Source organism: Dasypus novemcinctus, chromosome 29 (genome assembly GCF_030445035.2).
Source record: "Dasypus novemcinctus isolate mDasNov1 chromosome 29, mDasNov1.1.hap2, whole genome shotgun sequence".
NCBI classification, from domain to species: domain Eukaryota; kingdom Metazoa; phylum Chordata; class Mammalia; order Cingulata; family Dasypodidae; genus Dasypus; species Dasypus novemcinctus.
The window spans coordinates 20928127-20948942 of NC_080701.1; the positions used below are offsets into that span (position 1 = coordinate 20928127).

Below are 20816 nucleotides of genomic sequence, written 5' to 3' on the forward strand. Positions count from 1 at the left end.
AGGGATTAATCTCCATGTTACATAAAAAGATTGCACAACTTAATGATAAAATAGCAAGCAATCCAATTTTAAAATGGGCCAAAGAATCGAATAGACGTTTTCCCGAAGTGTAAATACAAATCACCAGAAGACATATGAAAAGATGTTCAACATCACTAGCTATTAGAGAAATGCAGATCAAAACTACAATGAGATATCACCTCACACCATACAGAATGGCCATTATTTAAAAAACAAACAAACAAAAAACCCAGAAAACCACAAGTGCTGGAGAGGGTGTGGAGCAATAGGATCACTCCTTCACTGCTGGAAGGAGTGTAAAATGGTGCAGCCTCTATGGAAGACGATCTGGTGGGTCCTCAGGATACTAAATATAGAAATGCCATATGATCCAGCAATCTCACTGATATGAATATATTCAGAAGACATGAAAGCAAGGGTGTGAACAGATATTTGCACACTGATGTTCAGAGCTGCACTGTTCACAACTGCTAAAGGATGGCAACAATCTAAGTATCCATCAACCCATGAATAGATAAACAAAATGTGGTATAGTCATACAACGTAGTATTATTCAGCAGTAAGAAGAAATCAATTGGGGAAGTACATCGATTGGGGAAGCACATGGGAGAACCGAGGGGATATTATGTTGAATAAAATAAGTCAGGGAAGTGGCTTTGGCTAACTGATAGAGCGTCCGCCTACCACATGGGAGGTCCAGGTTTCAAACCCAGGGCCTCCTGACCCATGTGGTGAGCTGGCCCACGCGCAGCACTGATTGCATGCAAGGAGTGCGGTGACATGCAGGGGTGTCCCCTGCATAAGGAAGCCCCATGTGCAAGGAGTACACCCCAAAAAGGAGAGCCGCCCCGTGTGATAAAAGCACAGCTTGCCCAGGAGTGGTGCCGCAGCAAGATGATGCAACAAAAAGAGACAAAGATTCCCAGTGCTGCTCACAAGAATAGAAGCAGACACAGAAGAACACACAGCAAATGGACACAGAGAGCAGACAACTGGGGGGGGGCAGGGGGGAGAAATGAAATAAAACGTAAATCTTAAAAAAAAAAGCTAGACACAAAAGAATGAATACTGCATAGTCTCACTGAGATGAACTGAATACAATGAGCAGACTAATGGAGTTAGGCTATGAACTACAGTCGGTGGGACACAGAATACGGGATAAGAAAGGGTAAATGATGCGGATGTATGTAGAATGCTTAGTAAGGCCAAATATAGATAGGTGGTAGTGGCTGCACTTCATGGTAACACATTATAACGAATGTAACAAAGCACTGCTTATCTGTGGATGTAATTGTGGCTGAAATGAGGAGTCTAGGGAGATTAATATTAGTTGGAAGACAGCTAGAGGATAATATAGGGAAAGTATAGCAATGATTTTGGCAGAAATGAAGATTGTGGTTAATAATATAAAGGAATGTACTTCTAAGACAAAGTGTTCAGAAAAAAACTCAAACATGTGGAAAAGAATATTCATCAAAGATGACAAAGGGGTGTTTTGATACATAGAAACAAATGGAGAAATTCATGTAACATATAAAATAAAAAGTAACTAAGACATATAAAAAACTATAAATCATTAGAAGAAAAAAACCAACACAAAACAAAACACCCTAATATAAAAATAGACAAAGGGTATGAAAAGGCAATTCACAGAAAAGAAGAAAGGCTTATAGCTAATAAGCATCTGAAAAAATGCTCAACTTCATTAGTAGTCAGATATATGCAAAGCAAAACTACAAGTATCATTTTTTTTTAGGCTCATCAAATAGAGAAAAACCCAAAGAGTTTTTGATAATACTGACTGTTGACAAGGGTATAGGGAAAGAGATACTGTCATATATTGCTAGCAGGAATTTAAGTTGGAAGGAACTACTTTAGAAATCAATTGGACAATACCCTTTAAAATAAAGGTACATTCACTTCCTGTGGCCTGGAAATTCCACTTTTTGCTATCTACTTAGGGAAGACTTATACATGTAAAAGGATGTTCATGGAAGCATTGTTTGCAGTGGCATAACTCTAAAATCAACTAAAATGGCCTTTAAACAGGAGTAGTTAAATAAACCATGACGTAGCCACACTATGGAATATTACGCACCACTAAAACAGAACATATCTGTATCAACAGAGAAAGAGCTCTGTGAAAAAAGCAAGCTAAACAACTGGTATGATAAAATTTTATTACAACACATGTAAAATGTTAAACAGAGAAAGTGAGGAGAGAAAAAAGGAGGAGAGAGAAGAGAGAAAGACTTAGATGGCTACAAACCCAACTGATAATGGTTATACTGCTGGTGAGGGCTAAAATTAAGTAGGGTCCTAGGATCAAGAGAGGTAATCAATGGAAAACGGACTTGGCCCAGTGGTTGGGGCATCTGTCTACCACATGGGAGGTCCGCGGTTCAAACCCCGGGCCTCCTTGACCCGTGTGCAGCTGACCCATGCGCAGTGCTGATGTGCGCAAGAATGGCCCTGCCACGCAGGGGTGTCCCCCACGTAGGGGAGCCCCACGCGCAAGGAGTGCGCCCGTAAGGAGAGCCACCCAGCGCGAAAGAAAGCACAGCCTGCCCAGGAATGGCGCCGCCCACACTTTCCGAGCCGCTGACGAGAACAGAAGCGGACAAAGAAACAAGATGCAGCAAATAGACACCGAGAAAGACAACTGGGGGAGGGGGGGGATTAAATAAATAAATCAATCTTTTAAAAAAAAGAGAGAGAGGTAATCAAGGGGAATTTCAGCTTGAGCTATAATCTTATCATTTGTATAACAATGTGTTTATTATTACTGTGTAATTAGAAATAAATTTAAAAGGCCAAAAATGATAAGAAAACCCATCAACACCCTCAAACATAAATGGACAAAAGACATGAACATATAATTAACGAGAGTCAACAGAGATACAGAAAAAAGATATTTAGTTCTAAACAAAGATCTGCAGATTATAACAACCACCTTGTTGAATGTATCAGACCATTTGGATGTTATCTTTTGGGAAGTTTCAAGTCTTTTGCCTTTTTTATCTTATTATGCCTATAAGATATCTGAGGGGAAAAAAATACAAGGAATAGTTTCTTGTTTTATTTTTTTACCAGAAAGTTCGTTGAATTGTATTATTGTTCTTTGATTTTGGAAATACGTAATCTTTACAAATTGGCTGAATTACAAAATTTCTTTAAAATGAATACTTACAGCTGTAATGCTTATATTTTCCCCCTGGATTTGTTGTAGAAATAAAATAAAGGTACAATAGGGTTTTTCATTGTTCTCCTGCTGCATCTATGTAGTTTAAAATTCTATTAAGCATGTACTTAAATATGTATGGAGCAGTGTATTTTTTAAAGGAAAATCTCCAAAAATGTTTAAAATTCAAAAAAATTATTCCAAAAATAGGTGGTTTGACTTTACAGCTTTGCCTAATGGATCAAATCAATTTACTCTATGTTGGGAAGCTGTTGTGGCTCAATTGACAGAGTGTCCGCGTACCATATGGAGGTCCAGGGTTCTATACCCAGAGCCTCCTAACCTGTGGAGTGAGGTGGCCCATGCACAGCGCTGCTGCGCAAAAGGAGTGCCGTGCCATGCAGGGGTGTCCCCATGTAGGGGTGCCCCACACGCAAGGAGTGCACTCACAAGGAGAGCCGCCCAGTGCAAAAGAAGTGCAGCCCGCCCAGGAGTGGCACCGCACACAGGTGATGACACAACAACAAAAGTGCAACAGTTTCCCAGTACCGCATGACAAGAATGTAAGTGGACACAGAACACACAGGAAATGGACAGAGAGAGTAGACACAACTATGGGGAAGGGAAGAGAAAAAATTTTTTTTAATCTTTAAAAAAAAAATTTACTCTGTAAGAATGAAATAAACTTTCCTTTATACCATGGTCGAAATAAATCTAAGTAAAAATTGTTGTAACTAGTGAAATTATTATACTAATAGAGAGCTGAAATTCCAAACCCCATTAAATTTCATGTTTAGAGATCTAGCATGTGAAGGCTTCCAAGCCCCACTTCTAAATAACAATTGGTCTTCATTAACAACAAGTAATAAGTAAAATTGCCTGTTAAAGGATCCCTTTTGTAGCCCTTTTTTTTTTTAGACATTTAATTCAAAAAGACAAATGAATATGATTTTCAGAAATCACATTTGACTTATATGATAGAAAGTGGTAGTGTAAGAAGTTATTACATATATACCTGGTAAAACTTTTTGCATGTATTGTGTTTATCTTTTGATAAATGAAGGAAAACTACCTAATGACCTTAAACAATGGTTTGAAGAATCTGAGTTTGCACTCCTAATATTTTAATAGGAAAATAAATAAATCAAAAGCACTTAGTTGTTTTTAAAGCAAACTTCTCCCTTAAATTTCTTAATAGATATATACTGTATTAGATGATATCTAATTTTCACTGACAAAAGTCTAATGAATTCCAGAATAGGAGAGAAGTGCTAAGAGAGCATTAATACATAGATAGATGGTTCTATCAATAGTTTGTCAGGGACTGCAAACTTAAATGTGTCAAAGGAGCAGACAGGTTACATAAATGACAGGAGTGACAGGACTTTAGCAAAAAAATGCTGAGGAATGTGGGGAACAGAAGCAGGTGCCCAATAATGTTCAAAAATTCAAAACACATTCTCAGGGCCAAATAAAACAATGTGCAAATAATCTTGACCCTTGGCTTGCCAGCTGGCAAACTTCAAAAGTTGTGCTGCAGACTCTAAATGTGCTAAATAATATATTTTATATAGGGAAAAATGTTATATGTTCTAAACAGCTCTAGATCTTAATTTGTATGTGTGTGTATATTAAGATATATGATCTCCATTCTATTGAACCAAGGTATTAGAAGGCAACGGTAAAGTGCAAGGACTTTGGAGTCAGGCTGCCTGGGTTTAAATTTTAAATCCCTTTCATTACATGCTATCTTTGTAACTTAGAGCAAGGTACCAAACGCTAACTTCAGTTTCCCTCTCTGTAAAATGGAAATAAGAATAGTACCAGGCAGCAGACTCGGCCCAGTGGTTAGGGCGTTCGTCCGCGGTTCAAACCCCGGGCCTCCTTGACCCGTGTGGAGCTGGCCCATGCACAGTGCTGATGTGCGCAAGGAGTGCCCTGCCACGCAGGGGTGACCCCCACGTAGGGGAGCCCCATGTGCAAAGAGTGCGCCCCGTAAGGAGAGCCGCCCAGCGTGAAAGAAAGTGCAGCCTGCCCAGGAATGGGGCTGCACACATGAAGAGCTGACACAACAAGATGACGCAACAAGAAGAAACACAGATTCCCGTGCCGCTGACAACAACAGAAACGGACAAAGACGACGACGCAGCAAATAGACACAGAGAACAGACAACAGGGGTGGAGGAGGGGGACGGGAGAGAAATAAATAATTCTTTTAAAAAAAGGCAATAGTACCAATTTTATAACATTATGATGCTAAAATGAGATAAGATAAAATGCTTAGTATTAATAGCACCTAGCATTTAGTAAATGTTTAGTTAAAAAAAAAATGAAAAAGTAACACCTTTTAGTCCAAAAGGTTTTAGGAGTCATACAATAAAATAAGTATCTGTGAGAATCCAAATAAAGGGAAAAAAGGAGCAAGAAAATAATTAAGGGTTAAGGGTAAGATCAGCATATCCTATATACCTGGTATCCACAATTAGCTCCTTAGTGTCTCATAGATTAAAAAACAAACAGAAACCCAAAACCCCACAAACACAGTTCCTAGAAGCACTACTATGCTATCTCCAGATGATTTTTCACTTGCCTTGTGTTACAGATTAAACAACTCTACTTCAAGTTTATGATGACTTTACCTAGACTCATGGCTATATAGAAAAGAAATATGAACTTGCATATTTCATTCTCAATAAATTATTTTAAAAGGTGGTAGCTACGCATGGTGGAATTTAAAAGAAAAAAAAAGTAAAACCCAAACCCCATGTTTTAAAAAAAATCACCAGTAGCTCTATCTTTCCACTAAAAATATAATCACTATGGTTAGTTTGTGACTGAAAGTCCAGTCTACTAAAGGCAAGGGACATTATTGAGCACAAAAATTTCAAACCCATCTGAAAAATAACTCAATTCACATACTTTGTATAACCTTTTAGGTAAAACACAAACACGTCTCAATGATTTGATTGATTTTCTGTAAAGGCAATTTGACAATAGGTTGCTAACTACCTTCTTGATTTTGGGAAGCCTAATCACTGAATGGGTCTTATTTTGTAGAAACACCTATAGCAGGGGATGGTAGGTAAAAATGCTAAAAAGAATTAAATGTCATGGGAGATGTTGACACAGTACTTCTCTCCCAATCCATCTCTTCATTACCTATCAAAAAAAGCCAGCTACACATGCCTCTTCTATCACTTTTACTGAACCTGTGATTGGCACTGGGGTTGGTGTATGCTCAGGAGATTTGAATCTCTGGACTGTCCGTGGGCCAGCTGGGCCCTGAGCCTCAGCAGAGTTGCAACACCTATCCTCTGGTTCGTTGGTCTTACCCAGGTCAGCTGATGGGGAGGTGAGAATGATTATAATCACCACACCAGGGAACCTAGAATGTCTACAACTGCAAGCAGGAGAATCACATCCATCAGCCACGTGGGATCTAAGCCCCCTCTCGATGTAGAGGGGGGGTGGACATCACCATCCCAGGGTCCAAAGAATGGAAGAATACAATATGGATTGGAGTGGATTTGTTGGTATTCTACTATAGAACTGTTGTGACGCTAACAATGCAAGTGATTGTGTATCATTGATGTGGAGATGGTGGCCATGGGAGTTGCTGAGGGCAGGGAGAGGGAGGAAGAGGTGTGATATGGGGTATTTGCGGGACTTGGAGTTGTCCTGAATGATACTGCAGGACAGGTGCAGGACACTGCCATAACCCACTGGATGGACTGAGGAAGAGTGTGAACTACAATGTAAAGTACAGTTCATGCGGTGTGGCAGTGCTCCAGGGTATGTTCACCAAATGCAATGAATGCAGTGAGGCGGTGGACTTGGCCCAGTGGTTAGGGCGTCCGTCTACCACATGGGAGGTCCGCGGTTCAAACCCCGGGCCTCCTTGACCCGTGTGCAGCTGGCCCATGTACAGTGCTGATGCGCGCAAGGAGTGCTGTGCCACACAGGGGTGTTCCCCGCGTAGGGGATCCCCACGTGCAAGAAGTGTGCCCCGTAAGGAGAGCTCTCAGCACGAAAGAAAGTGCAGCCTGCCCAGGAATGGTGCCGCACACCCGGAGAGCTGATGCAGCAAGATGATGCAACAAAAAGAAACACAGATTCCCGTGCCGCTGACAACAACAGAAGCGGACAAAGAAGATGCAGCAAATGGACACAGAAAACAGACAACCGGGGTTGGGGGGGAAGGATAGAGCAATAAATAAAAAATAAAAAAATAAAATAAAAAAATGAATGCAATGAATGTGCCTCACTGATGAAAGGGGATGTTGATGTGGGAGGAACAATATTAAAAATTAAATTAATTTTCTTAAAAAAGCCAACTTACCAGTTTTACACTCCATGCAGATGAACTTTCCATCAGGGAGGGATGGCAATCCAAGGCACTCCAAGTGGAAGTGTTTGTAGCACTCTCCCTCACAAGGAATCAGAGAGTCACCAGAGCTTTCACAGATCTGTAACATGGCAAAAAGCAGTAATTATCAGAATTACCTGGAAGGCTTGAACTACAGAGTTAACTGGGCCCCTCTCCCAGAGTTTCTGATTCAGTAGGTCTATGGTAAGGCCTAAGTATTTGCATTTCTAACAAGTATCCCAACGATGCTGCTGCTGCTGCAGGTCCTTGGACCACACTTTGAGAACCAGTGGACTAGGTAATTATTTCCAGATCCAATATGGTATAAAGTTTAAGTCATACTTTTATGATTCCTTCTTTGGGATCTTCGTACTTTAACTTTTCTTTACAGGGAGGGCAAAGTAGTAGTTTTCAAAAAAGGGTAAGTATAGATTTAAAAAGTTAATACCAACTCAAATTTAAGAAAATTTTTTTTAAATTAGTTATCTGCCATTGCCTGCCAATTAGTAACAGTGTACCACAATGAACGTTAGCACTTGAATGTGAATAATAAGTATTCCAACTCAGAAAGGGAAGAAAAGAGTCAGAAATGGCTTTTAGATAGGTAGCTTTAAGGTAATAACATTTAGACAGACTCTACTGTCTTCAATAGGAAGCAATTACTGGTAGAATTGACAGTAATTGTTTCAAGCCTGCCTACCTGACACACAGTGTCCTTTTTACTCATTCCAATGCCTCTTCTTGACAAACTTGAATCCACGGACTGCACATCAGAAACATCTGCATCCACAGTAGCTGAAGGGCTATCAACTTGCTTTCCAAAGCCTACCTACATGGAAAACATGGTGCATGTTTAAGAAAAACAAAACAGAGCAAACACTCCCTCAAAGTCAGGTGCTATGAACACCCTTATAGTAAGCCCTGTTCAAACAGACCTTGAGACAACCTCTTTTTTTTACTCCCCTCTTTTTAAAACCCATGTCTGGTGTTTTGAGAGAAACTGCAGTTAAAATTTTTTAAAAAACAAACTATACTTTGTAAAAGATCAGTAAATTGAAGATACTTGTGAAGTTACAAGACAACCCAAGTAATTTTTTTCCTACGTGCATTTTTAAAATTCCCCAACTTCCCCAAGTAAGTCAGGCAAAGCATTATAATACTTTGGCTTTGCAAAGGAAAAAAGAGCACTATGCCCAGACCCTTGAACATATTTACCTGCAGATCACTCAGTCCTCTAGAATCGGAGTCAGATGTGTCTCTGTACGCTGAACTAGTCATTTCTACATCAGTTGAGGCGCGACTCCTTTTCTTTAGAGGTTTACAGGAATCTGAAATCTCGCTGGCACCTTAATATAACACACTGAAATTAATCCTAAAATAGTGTTTAAAGTTTCTTGTTTTAATTTTTTGTGGGAGCATATTTTCTTTCCCCATGCTCATCTTTAGTGTGGAAATAAAAAGCACAGCTCTCTTTGCAACACTGAAGCCATAAGTCAAAACTTCATAAGCTTCTGACTTTCCTGATAGTGAATGATTTAATTTACAACTGCTCTATAAAAACATTTAATTGAATGCTGCTATTCTAAAGCTAGTTTCATTCAAACAGAGCCCAAGTTCCAATCTAAATACCAATTCTATCAAAACTGCAGGACAGCTGATTGATTTGGAATAATCCCCAAAGAACCATTCAATTTGGAGGGGAAGACATAAAACCCAACACACTGTGTAGCTTACAAATATGGTTGCAGAGACATCTCCATCTTGTTTTTATTAGGGATGTGACAAATCTTTGATTTGTATTCGATTCGTACACGGATAGTGCCATTTTCCCCCAAATTTTGCAATTCAGTTGACTACTGCCCCCCAAAGAAAATTTGGATGTTCATAATTGTTCATCTGAGACTTCCTTGGTGAAGTGGCATTTATTGTGACCATTAACAAGTGCTGCAGCACATCTACACATGTCATGCCATTTAGGAGGCCTATTGCTGAGGGCTGTAAATGGACAATCAGTGTTCAAGTGCAGCCAAATCATGAAGAGCTGGATGACAGGCCTCTATGTGGAATTTGTGCGGGAAGGAATAAACATGAAAAAAAAAGGCAGAGAATAGTGTGGAATATTTTTTTTTTAAAACTGTGTGTAATACAAATCCAGCCAAAACAATAGTGCAAAAAGTTACAAAGCAACAATCTCTTGGGCTAATGCAGTATAGGCTATACAGAAACAGCCACGATGAAATGTGCAGATCAGGCACGGTGAATACCAAGGAACCAAGGAGATGGTTAATATTTCAACCCACAGTTTGTGTTTTGGATTTTTCCCCCAAAATTTCCATACAACAAACAGACATCTACATCAGCCCAGCAAGCTATGGTGGAAGTGTGCAGTCCAGAAGAGACCACGGAGAAACAAGTCTCCTGAGGCCATGAAGATCCGCAACAGGCTGAGTGAGAGCAGCACTTGGAATACAGCCATGTTCTGTGGTGGAGGATGTGGGCCTCGTTAGACTGCTCAGATTACTGGAACCTCGTTATCACATCCCATTCTACAAGTTTTTCACTGAATGTTTCCTGACATCTATAAATGAGGGTGCCTGCCCAGGTTAACGCTGATTTAAAAAAAAAAACACAAGTACACAAATCTATCTCCTCCATTGCTGGTGTATGGACCCAGAACACCACCACAAAATATTTCCTTGGCCTAAAAGAGCACTGGATTAACAAGGAGTTTTAACAGAGGAACAGGAGTGCTGCACTGAGAGGCTTTCGAAGGGAAACACAGGTACCGCCACTTCCGACGAGTTTCTGAAAAGGCTAGAAAAATGACAGGCTGCCCAAGACAGCTGCCATGCTGTTCTCCATGATAACGGCACTAATATTAAAAAAAATAAGAGCTTTTAATGATTGTAATGTATACAGGTTGGGCTGTTTGGCAAAACCCTGCGGATGTGCATTAATGATGCTTTATTTAAAAACAAAAAACAAAAAACCAAGAACAGTCCATGTTGCAATTGATCAGTGTAAGTTAAACGGTGGTTTTAGGCTGGACCCATGATTTAAGCTGTACCCATCCAGCTCAGACCAAAAAAAATCATCTGAATGTTAAAGCAATTGTTCAGGGTCTTGAAGAAGAAACCAGGCAGGAAAATGCCAATAATGATGATTGGCAAAATCAAAATCGAAAACAAAGAAACTGTTTATCAAGCCGCCGACAAAGAAATCTTGCATGGAGACTACAAGTCTGGAGTTTCTGGGATGAAATTGTACAGGAATCTCAGTCCACAGTTTCCTCAATCGCTGCGGAGACGGAGCTGTCACTGAATCTGACAGAGCCCTGCACTCCCCGGTCCGCCGACCCTGTGGAATGGTGGAAACACAACGCAATCAGGCCTCCTAATCTCGCAGCGATCGCGATGTCTTTTCTTGGAGCTCCGCCAAGCAGTGTTCCCTCCGAGAGGCTGTTCAGTTCTGCTGAGGATCTCCACGGAGACCATCGCTGCAGACTTCTCCCCGAGAATGCAGAGAGGCTGGTGTTTTTTTTTTTTTTTTTAAATAATGCAATTTGCCCAGAGTAAACTACAGGTATTAAATACAGTTTGAATGATCTCACCAAAAACGCACGAATCATGCTATAGAGTTTGTACTGTAGTCAAATTGCACACATCAAATACAGATAGAAGTTTAAGGTTTCTTAAACTTTGTGCATATCTCAAATAGATTTTCATAAGGTCATCTAATAGTGGCCATAATATGCTATGAATCATTTTAATTTACAAAAGGATTTTACAGCACTGTAAAAATAAATGTGGCAAGATTTTTTCAATCAGGTTGTTTTGTCTGGTTTGTCATAGTCCATGTTTGACAAACATGAATAGCTACTATTCGGTATTCAGTCGAATACCAAAAAAAGTGGATTCGTCACATCCCTAGTTTATAAACCAGTGAAACCCCAGAATTTTATGGAGAAAAGTTGGAAACAGTATCAAGTCTACATGGTGTTCTCCAATTTACCCAAACAAATAAGACTTTCTCACATGGAAGTACAGAATAAGATCAACTTTAAAAGTCACACACACACACAAACACTGGGGAATACTGCAATTTCACACAATTGACTGAAGAGCAACAACAATGATTTACAGAGACAGACAAAAATACATGAAGTACAAGTAGGTAATTCTTAAAACTTGGTTTTAATCAAGGAAATGCAAAGCAACATTTTAATATTAACTCACCTTTCTGTAATCCAGTCTTCACTGTATCCTGAGGAACGGTTTCAACCTGTTTGGACAGAAAAATATAGCATTAAGAAGGAACTTTTTCACTTTTAATTAAGAGGAAAAAAATACTTTCATCAATCTAAGTCAAGATGAGTGAGTAATGTATCTGAAATCTGAAGTCAGTCCCATCTTCTGGGTCAAGTTCTCTGTCTCAAGATCAGGGAGGGTTTTAAATCCTAGCTGCCTGTGCTGAATACCAAGTGACAACACACAGCCACATGCTCTCTAGCAAAGACTTCTCCCACCATTCCCTTGGTATATGAAGAGAACAAGAATACTTTCCTCAGTGTCTGGGAGGCAGGAGAGGGGTTGTTTCTGCAACCAGCCCCGATGTTGCTATAAACCCCTCCCGCCCCAAAGACATTAGGATAAATTTTTACTTACTATGATACTCAGGTTAATGTAACTCACGCCACTTTAAGACCCTTCCGCGCCTGCACTCACAGCTAAGGTGCTGGGAATCAGGACCCTCTCTGTAGAGAGTGCTACAGGGCTCCATACAGCTGGAAGCTCAATACTTTTTGCTGCTAGTTCAAACTTAAGAAAATAAGTTTGTGATATTGCAAAAGCACTTTCTTGAGTGTCTTATGAACAGTGTCTTGATCCTACATTAGGAGAGCGAGATCAGAAGTTATTCTGCCAATGTATATGTAAAACACGTGGAAATTTGAGGACTAAACCATTGGGATTAGAGATTGGGTGGAGGAGTTCCTGTTTAAGCTATGATTTGAATTTTATGTTTCTTTAAGATGTAGTGAAATATGTAGGTTGCAACACATTTTGTAAATATTTAAGGATTGTTCTAAGCTTTTTAAAAAAATTTTTATTTTTTTTACAACAGGTAAAAAAACATACAACAGTGCGCTTTTATAATATACAATTAATAATACAAATATAAACTCTTCTAAACAATCACTGATATTATTCTACTACTAACTATAACACAGTGGCATTAACAATTTTTTGTCCCATTTTTTTGTATTCATTCTGCCTATTAATTTTAAACTGACTAGTCACAGATTGAATTTGGGAACTGGATGGAAAAATCACAACTTTATTTTGATAATGAATACTGTAGATTTTCAAGAGCGTAGAAAGATTTTTTGGAACATAATTTCCTAAGTATGAAAGTTCACATGATAAGTGAATGATAAATTAGCATGTTATTTAAATTTTAGTTGAGGGAAAATTGTTTTTACATGCTTGGTGATACCACAGAGCACCCACAGAGTCCCCTTTTTACATATGGAAATTTAAAATTATGAAGTAATAATTTAAATAGAAAAGTCCACACTCTTCCATATTAAATGGTTTTAAAGAATAAAAAGCTTATTGGAACTAATTCTAATCGGAATTCTTTTTGTTTAATAGCAGCTGTCTAGCTGCAAAAATGGATATTCTTTCACTATAAAATTTTTTTAATTGAGAGCTGACTTTAAAGCAGCAATGGTTTCTTAAAATTTCTTTGAAAAGGTAATTAACTGACTGCACTGGTTTAATACCCTTTAGTTAAAATGTATATATTCATCTCCTCTTTTACTCAAACACTGCTTATCTGACAACCTGACTGCAGGCGAGTGCCATTCCATTGCAGGAAAATGACATTCCAAAAAATCTGATACCAACAGAAAAACCAGATCACCTATGATTATTTGTTTCTTAAATATAACTCTTATAATTAAATTGATTTGATTTGCTTAAAAAATAAAAAACAATATATACCAGCAGCGTAAATCAAAAATCAAAATTTTTTAAAATAAGGGGGAAAACTCAATGATGGTTCCAAATAAAACCCATGAAAACATGAAATCATTTTACTCATAACAGAAATTTCAAAATAAATGTGAGGGGTTCTTTAAGAGTCTTGCACACTGGCTTCCATCTCCTGAACTGTTTTCTGTGAAAATGCTTGAAGCAGAATCACAAGGATGGTTGTGTATTAATCAGGCACTGGAACCACCAGGACAGAAACATAAAGATAGTCCAGAAAAGAAATTCAGTGGGGAGAGGGAAAGGGGGGAGGGAGAGTTTTTCTTTCTTTCAAGATACCAATATAAGCCACAACATTTACAAATACAATGTTTTAACTCTCTACATGTAGGACGCCAACCTGCTCCTTTTTGATCTTCTTCTTTGGCACAACCTCGGTGGATTTCTCTGATTCAGAACGAGTTCTAATTGATCTTCTCTGTTGTTTCTTTTCTACTGAGCCTAAGGGATAATTTAAACAAACACTCATTTAAGGATGCCTTGACATTTATATAATTAAGATTTGACCAAATTCCTTACTTTTCTTACCCATTGCTTTTGGAGCACATAAAAAATGGTATAGACCAAACTGTAATGGCCGATAATCTGAAACTGGAACTCACAAAGGGCCCTAAATTACACAAATAAAGGGAGATTGGATTTTTTAAAAAGTGTAAAGTCAAGTTAAAACAGCAGAGACAGTTTAGTTTTAAAGGCAGGTAAACAACTTTAGGTAAATAAAACTGAAGGGATGGCTGAGAATAACTTTTTTAGCCAGTTGACAATAGGAATTTTTGGTTCAAAATTCCACTAGTGTTACAAATTTTGCACTTTAACAAGTTAATTAAATTCTATATGTAAAATGCTTAACAGTGCTTGGTGCATGGTTAGCACTTATAGAAGTTTTTGCTACTATTATGATTATTATTAATAACCAAAGAAAAGAAGTAGCAAAGGGCACAAAAATGTGACCCAAACCCAATGATTAAGTTGATGATTAAATTACTTCTTCTATTTTAGAATTAGTCATGGAGAACTAGTTAAAGCAAATTATCAAGCTTTTTCATGTTAAATGGTAAAACAAGAGACATATTAAGATTTTTAAATAGTAAAACTCTTCAAAAGTAAATGGAAGAAAACTCACATGGACCACATTTTTGGAAAGAATAAAACTTAGATTGAAGACCACAACTTGAAAGAACACTAAGTCAGGAATGAGTTCACTCTGTGACCCTGAGGAGGAATGAGAGCTTCAGTGCAGCTGTTCCCCGTTCTTTTCAGTGCTCAGATCAGCTAAATGGTCCTTCCTAGATAACAATCCCCCCTTTTCACTTGCCACAGGAGGAAGCTGCTAAAACCTCCCATAAAACCAGACAGAAGATACCTGAACATAACTTGCCATATCACCTCTGCATTTTCTAGTTTCATTACTCCTGGCTATGTATAAATATATGGATTCCCATACCTTAGTTCAGAGGCAAAACAAGGAATGATCCCACTACTTAGTTTTGGGGAAGGAAATGGGCAGTTTGATAATAAAGGTGTTGGCTCCTTCCTTTACTCTCACTCTTCTCTTTACACTGATGAAAATGTTACTAAGGTAACAGATATCCTACTCTAACACACCAACCTGAGGATTTAGAGATCCATACTTTGTATAATCATCAATATTCAAGGACCTACCAGGGAAGAGGAAAATGAAAATGGGACTACTAATTTTACTTGCTCTGAGGATGACAATAATTATTCAGTCAAGTGCATATGAGGGAAGCGGACTTGGCCCAGTGGTTAGGGCATCCGTCTACCACATGGGAGGTCCGTGGTTCAAACCCTGGGCCTCCTTGACCAGTGTGGGGCTGGCCCATGCACAGTGCTGATGCACGCAAGGAGTGCAGTGCCATGCAAGTATGTCCCCCACATAGGGGAGCCCCACGTGCAAGGAGAGCCGCCCAGAGCGAAAGAAAGTGCAGCCTGCCCAGGAATGGCGCCGTACACACAGAAAGCTGACACAAGATGACCCAACAAAAAGAAACACAGATTCCCCTGTCCCTGACAACAACAGAAGCGGGCAAAGAAGATGCAGCCAATAGACACAGAGAACAGACAACCAGGATGGGGGAGGGAGGGAAGGGGGGAGAAATAAATAAATAAATAAATCTTTTTTTTTTTAAGTGCATGAGATATGATCTTCAATCATATAAAGGATTAGGCAACATGACTTCTTAGAATTATTCTCAAAGTTACCCAAAGAACATATAAATTCTACTACATTTAACACCACTAAAAAATACGTTCATATTCTAAGAAGAAGGAGGTGAACATCTCTGGATTTGGAATCTTAGAAATCGAATGCAAATACAATCCTTCAAACCACAGTAACATGGCAGTGGCACACATTTTACATATCTCCTGAACTAGCTAAGGAAAGGTTCAAGAATTCTCCCTAAGTAGTAACATGTCACCTGACATGTCACCATTGGTTTCTAAAAGGAGAACAACTCTCTTTTCTAACTTTTCTTCCACTGAAGTTAGTTTCACAAGAAGCAAAACAGTCATTTTAAAAGACATCAACCACAGCTGGTAACCAAGTGTGAATCAAATTGAAAGGCTTAAGAGCACCCATTCCTAAATTAAAGTTCCAATTTTAATTTATAAGTTTAATTCTATTTGCAAGCCTAAGGAAGGAACTAGTTTGTCTTTTTTCAAATACAAAGAATTATAACCTTCCACTTATAAAAAAAATTCATAGAACTTAAATCTTTAAATTAAAAGACTAGGGAGGAGGATTTAGCCCAGTGGTTAGGGCATCCATCTACCACATGGGAGGTTTGCAGTTCAAGCCCCAGGCCTCCTTGACCCGTTTGGAGCTGGCCCACGCGCAGTGCTGATGCATGCAGGGAGTGCCCTGCCACGCAGGGGTGTCCCCGTGTAGGGGGGCCCCACGCACAGGGGGTGCACCCCATAAGGAGAGTCTCCCAGAGTGAAAGAAAGTGCAGTCTGCCCAGGAATGGCGCTGTACACATGGAGAGCTGACACAACAAGATGACGCAACAAAAAGAAACACAGATTCCCGTGCTGCTGACAACAGAAGAGGACAAGGGAGAAAATGCAGCGGATAGACACAGAGAGCAGACAACTGGGGGAGGGGGGGGATAAAAAAAATTAAAAGACTAAATGAAAATAAAACTTTCCGTAGCTAAGGAGAACTAAAAAAACAAACTCCATTAAAATACAGTATATTAAAGTACAATGTTTAAGTTAATATCAGCTTAATATTCTATATGAAGAATTTACCTTTTTCCTGATTAGGAGAAAGTAGATGTTTAAATAAAGGCTGCCCTTATGTAGGTATCCCACTTAAATTTAGACAAATTATCAACAGTTTAGGGTAAAAGATAAGAAAACTGATACACCCAGAAGTGGATTTGGCTCAACTGATAGAGCATCCGCCTACCATATGGGAGGTCCAGGGTTCAAACCTGGGGCCTCCTGACCTGTGTGGTGAACTGGCCCACGCTCAAGGAGTGCCAAGCCAGATAGGGGTGACCTCTGCATAGGAAAGCCCCACGCACAAGGAGTGCGCCCTGCATCGAGAGCCGCCCTGCGCGGAAAAAAGCGCAGCCTGCCCAGGAGTGGCACTGCACACACGGAGAGCTGATGCAGCAAGATGACGCAACAAAAAGAGACAAAGATTCTGGTGCCACTGACAAGAATGCAAGTGGACATTAAAGAACACACTGAAAATGGACACAGAGAGCAGAAAACGGAGCGGGGAGGGGAGAGAAATAAACAAAAAATAAATCTTAAAAAGCAAAACAAAACAAAAAAAACAACTGATATACCTAACTATGGAAAGCTCATGCCCAAATATTCTTTTAAAATTCAAGATGAAAACATACATGTTCAATTATGGCTAATTAATGCAAAATCATCTGAATCTTTTTATTCTTTCCTTCAGTATTATAATTTTCATTTTTTATACCAAGTAGACACATAAACTCAACCATTACGTACAGTATTTTGAAATGAGACAAGTTGCGAATTTGAACTTTGCTACTCCTTCCTTTCTTTAATTCAGCTTTTTTTCCCAATTCAATTTTGGATAAAGCTATACTGTTTAATATATTCCATCCAGTATATACCCCTTCTCTTCTCCTCCTCTCTACCTGTCCCACATGCCCCATCTATTTTTTTTTTCTTTACAGAAAGCTACTTTAAGTCTTTTCCCAGGCAGTGACTGTTTTTATTTGGGTCTTGCATTAATTACAATCTTACTTAAAATTTCTCTTACCAAAAAAGTTACCCCTTAGTACCATTCAATCAGATTTGTCTGAGTTACTATTAATTCTAGATTAATATGTCTGGCGGCCAAGTCCACTCAACCAGGACAGATTAGCCTTTTCAACAAATGGTGTGGGAAGAACTGGATATCCATATCCAAAAGAAGGAAAGAGGATCCTTATCTCACAAAAATCAACTCAAAGACCTCCATCTAAGAACCAGGACCACAAAACTCCTAGAAGACAATGTAGGGAAGCATATTCAAGATCTTGTTCTAGGAAGCGAACTTGGCCCAGTGGTTAGGGCGTCCGTCTACCACATGGGAGGTCCGCGGTTCAAACCCTGGGCCTCCTTGACCCGTGTGGAGCTGGCTCACACGCAGTGCTGATGCGCACAAGGAGTGCCCTGCCACGCAGGGGTGTTCTCCTCGTAGGGGAGTCCCACGCGCAAAGAGTGTGCCCTGTAAGGAGAGCCACCCAGCGCGAAAGAAAGTGCAGCCTGCCCAGGAAAGGTGCCGCATACACAGAGAGCTGACACAATAAGATGACGCAACAAAAAGAAACACGGATTCCCGTGCTGCTGACAAAGAACACGCAGCAAATAGACAGAGAGAACAGACAACTGGGGCGGGGGGGGGGGGAGGGGGAGAGAAATAAATCTTAAAAAAAAAGAAAAAGATCTTGTTCTAGGCAATGGTTTCATGAACCTTATATCTAAAGCAAGAGCAACAAGATAAATAGAAACTCCTCAAAATTAAAAACTTTTGTTCTTCAAAGGGGTTTGTCAAGAAAATGAAAAGGCAGCCTATTCAATGGGAGAATGTATTTGGAAACTATATATCTAATAAGGGTCTAATATCCAGCATATAAAGAGATTCTACAACTCAAAAGACAAATAACCCAATTTAAAAAATAGGCAAAAGATGAGAAAAGACATTTTTCCGAAGAGGAAATACAAATGGCTAAAAAGCACAGGCAAAGATGCTCAAAATCATTAGCTATTAGGGAAATGCAAATCAAAACCACAATGAAGTATCATTTCACACCTATTAGACTGGCCACCTATAAAGTAAATATAAAACTACAAGTGTTGGAAAGGATGTGGAGAAATAAGAACACTCATTCACTGCTGTTAGGAATGAAAAATGATGCAGCTGCTATGGAAGACAGTGTGGCAGCTCCTCAGGAAGCTAAACATAGAGGAACACAAACAGGTATATGTACACAAATGTTCACAGCACACTTTTCACAACTGCTAAAAAGATGGTAGCAACCCAAATGCCCATCAACAGATGTCTAGATAAACAACATGTGGTGTCATACAATGGAGTATTATTCAGTTTAAGATGGAATGAAATACTGATGCGTGTGACAACGTGGATGGGCCTCAAGGACCTTGAGTGGAGTGAGTTAAGCCAGGCACAGAAAGAAAATTCTTTTATGATCTCACTAAAATGAACTACTTAAAATAAGCAAACTGGAGGTAAAATCTAAAAGATAGGTTACCAGGAGATAGAATGGGGTAGAAAATGGGGAGCTGATGCTTAATCCTTACAGAATTTATAACTGGTTGATTGCAGTGCTTTGGGATGGACAGAGGTGATGGTAGTGAGAAACTGTGAGCACAGATGGCAACACTGAGGTAATGTGTTTGAACACAGTCAAAGGTGGAGGTTTTAGGCTGTATATGTTACTAGAAGGAAAGCTAGAGAATAAAACATGGGATTGTATAATACAGTGAACCCTGTGGTGGGCGAGGGTAGGAGTTAATAATATAAATATAAGAATGCTCGTTCAGGATCTAAAACAAAAACATGTCACTAGTATAGGCTGTTAGTAATAGGGTGGGATATGGGGAAGAAATATGCCTAAAGCAAAATATGGGCCATAGTTAACAGTAACATTTTAACATTCTAACATTCTTACATCAAATGTAACAGAGATACCATATCAATGTTAGGTGTCAACAATAGGAGGATTTTGCAAATGTTGCATATTTTATTATTAGAAAAATACTATGCCACAGAAACACAAATTTCACTGTAAGTTACACATTTTACATGGTCAGGCATCTCAAAAGGCCTTTTAAAAAGCTTGAACGTTATGTAACTACATCCGTCTATAGGATATAAATGTAGCCATTTTGCCACAACTATGTTTTCTGGATTCACACAGTCCCACAGAGTAGTTAATAAAACATTCAACTTCCCTCCTGGGGCAGTTCTACTGCTTTCTCAAATAAGATGGCCAAAAGCTCTGAACATATAAGCCTTGCCTAATAAAGGAAATTAGGCTAATAAGTCAAGACCTTGATCTTAATGATTGCACTTATGACCCTTAGATCCTGTAAAATGACACAAAGTCTAATTATAATTAATGCCTAAGAGTTGCCTCCTGAAAACCTCCTTGTTACTCAAATGTGGCCCTTCTCTAAACCAAACACTGCAAATAAACTTCACTACCTTCCCCATGACGTGGGAAAAGAGCCTCCCTGGCACCAAGGGATTCTTTCAAGTGTTAATCAGTGGTGCATCTGAAGAAAAGATCTTGATCAAAAGAGGGGAATATTAAATAAAAATAGAATTTTTACGGCAGAGAGATTTCAAAGTAAGCTGGGAAGTCATTCCAGAAGTTATCGTTATGCAGGAGTCAGTCAGATTCTGTAAAATGACACAGTAAACAAAGTCTCAAACAAAAGTGCTGAGGGCTTTAGGGATATCCGGACACCACAGGCAAGCCACATGGCCACATGAAATCAGGACCCCCTAGGTGGGCTCCACCTGGGAATATATGAACAGTTATTTCCCCAATATAACACAGTTACACTTAGGTATAAATCCCCTATCATGACTCTTCTATTTCTTTTATTTCAATCTGTAATTTTCAATTTACTTGTTAAGTATATTTCTCAGATCATTAAAGTCTTTGGATTATTCCTA

The 20816-nt window shown here is 39.1% G+C and overlaps 1 protein-coding gene across 10 annotated transcripts in view; it reads right to left on the reverse strand.

Moving 5' to 3' along the window:
• Positions 1-20816, reverse strand: part of NSD3 (nuclear receptor binding SET domain protein 3) — a 109739-nt gene that overhangs the window by 32697 nt on the left and 56226 nt on the right. For all 10 annotated transcript variants that reach the window (XM_058290020.2, XM_058290017.2, XM_058290021.2 and 7 more), the window contains 5 exons: positions 13959-14059; positions 11804-11849; positions 8784-8914; positions 8269-8397; positions 7542-7668 (listed from right to left, as the gene is read on the reverse strand). In XM_058290020.2, the coding sequence (XP_058146003.1) occupies positions 7542-7668; positions 8269-8397; positions 8784-8914; positions 11804-11849; positions 13959-14059 (534 nt within the window). The remainder of the gene's footprint in view (positions 1-7541; positions 7669-8268; positions 8398-8783; positions 8915-11803; positions 11850-13958; positions 14060-20816) is intronic.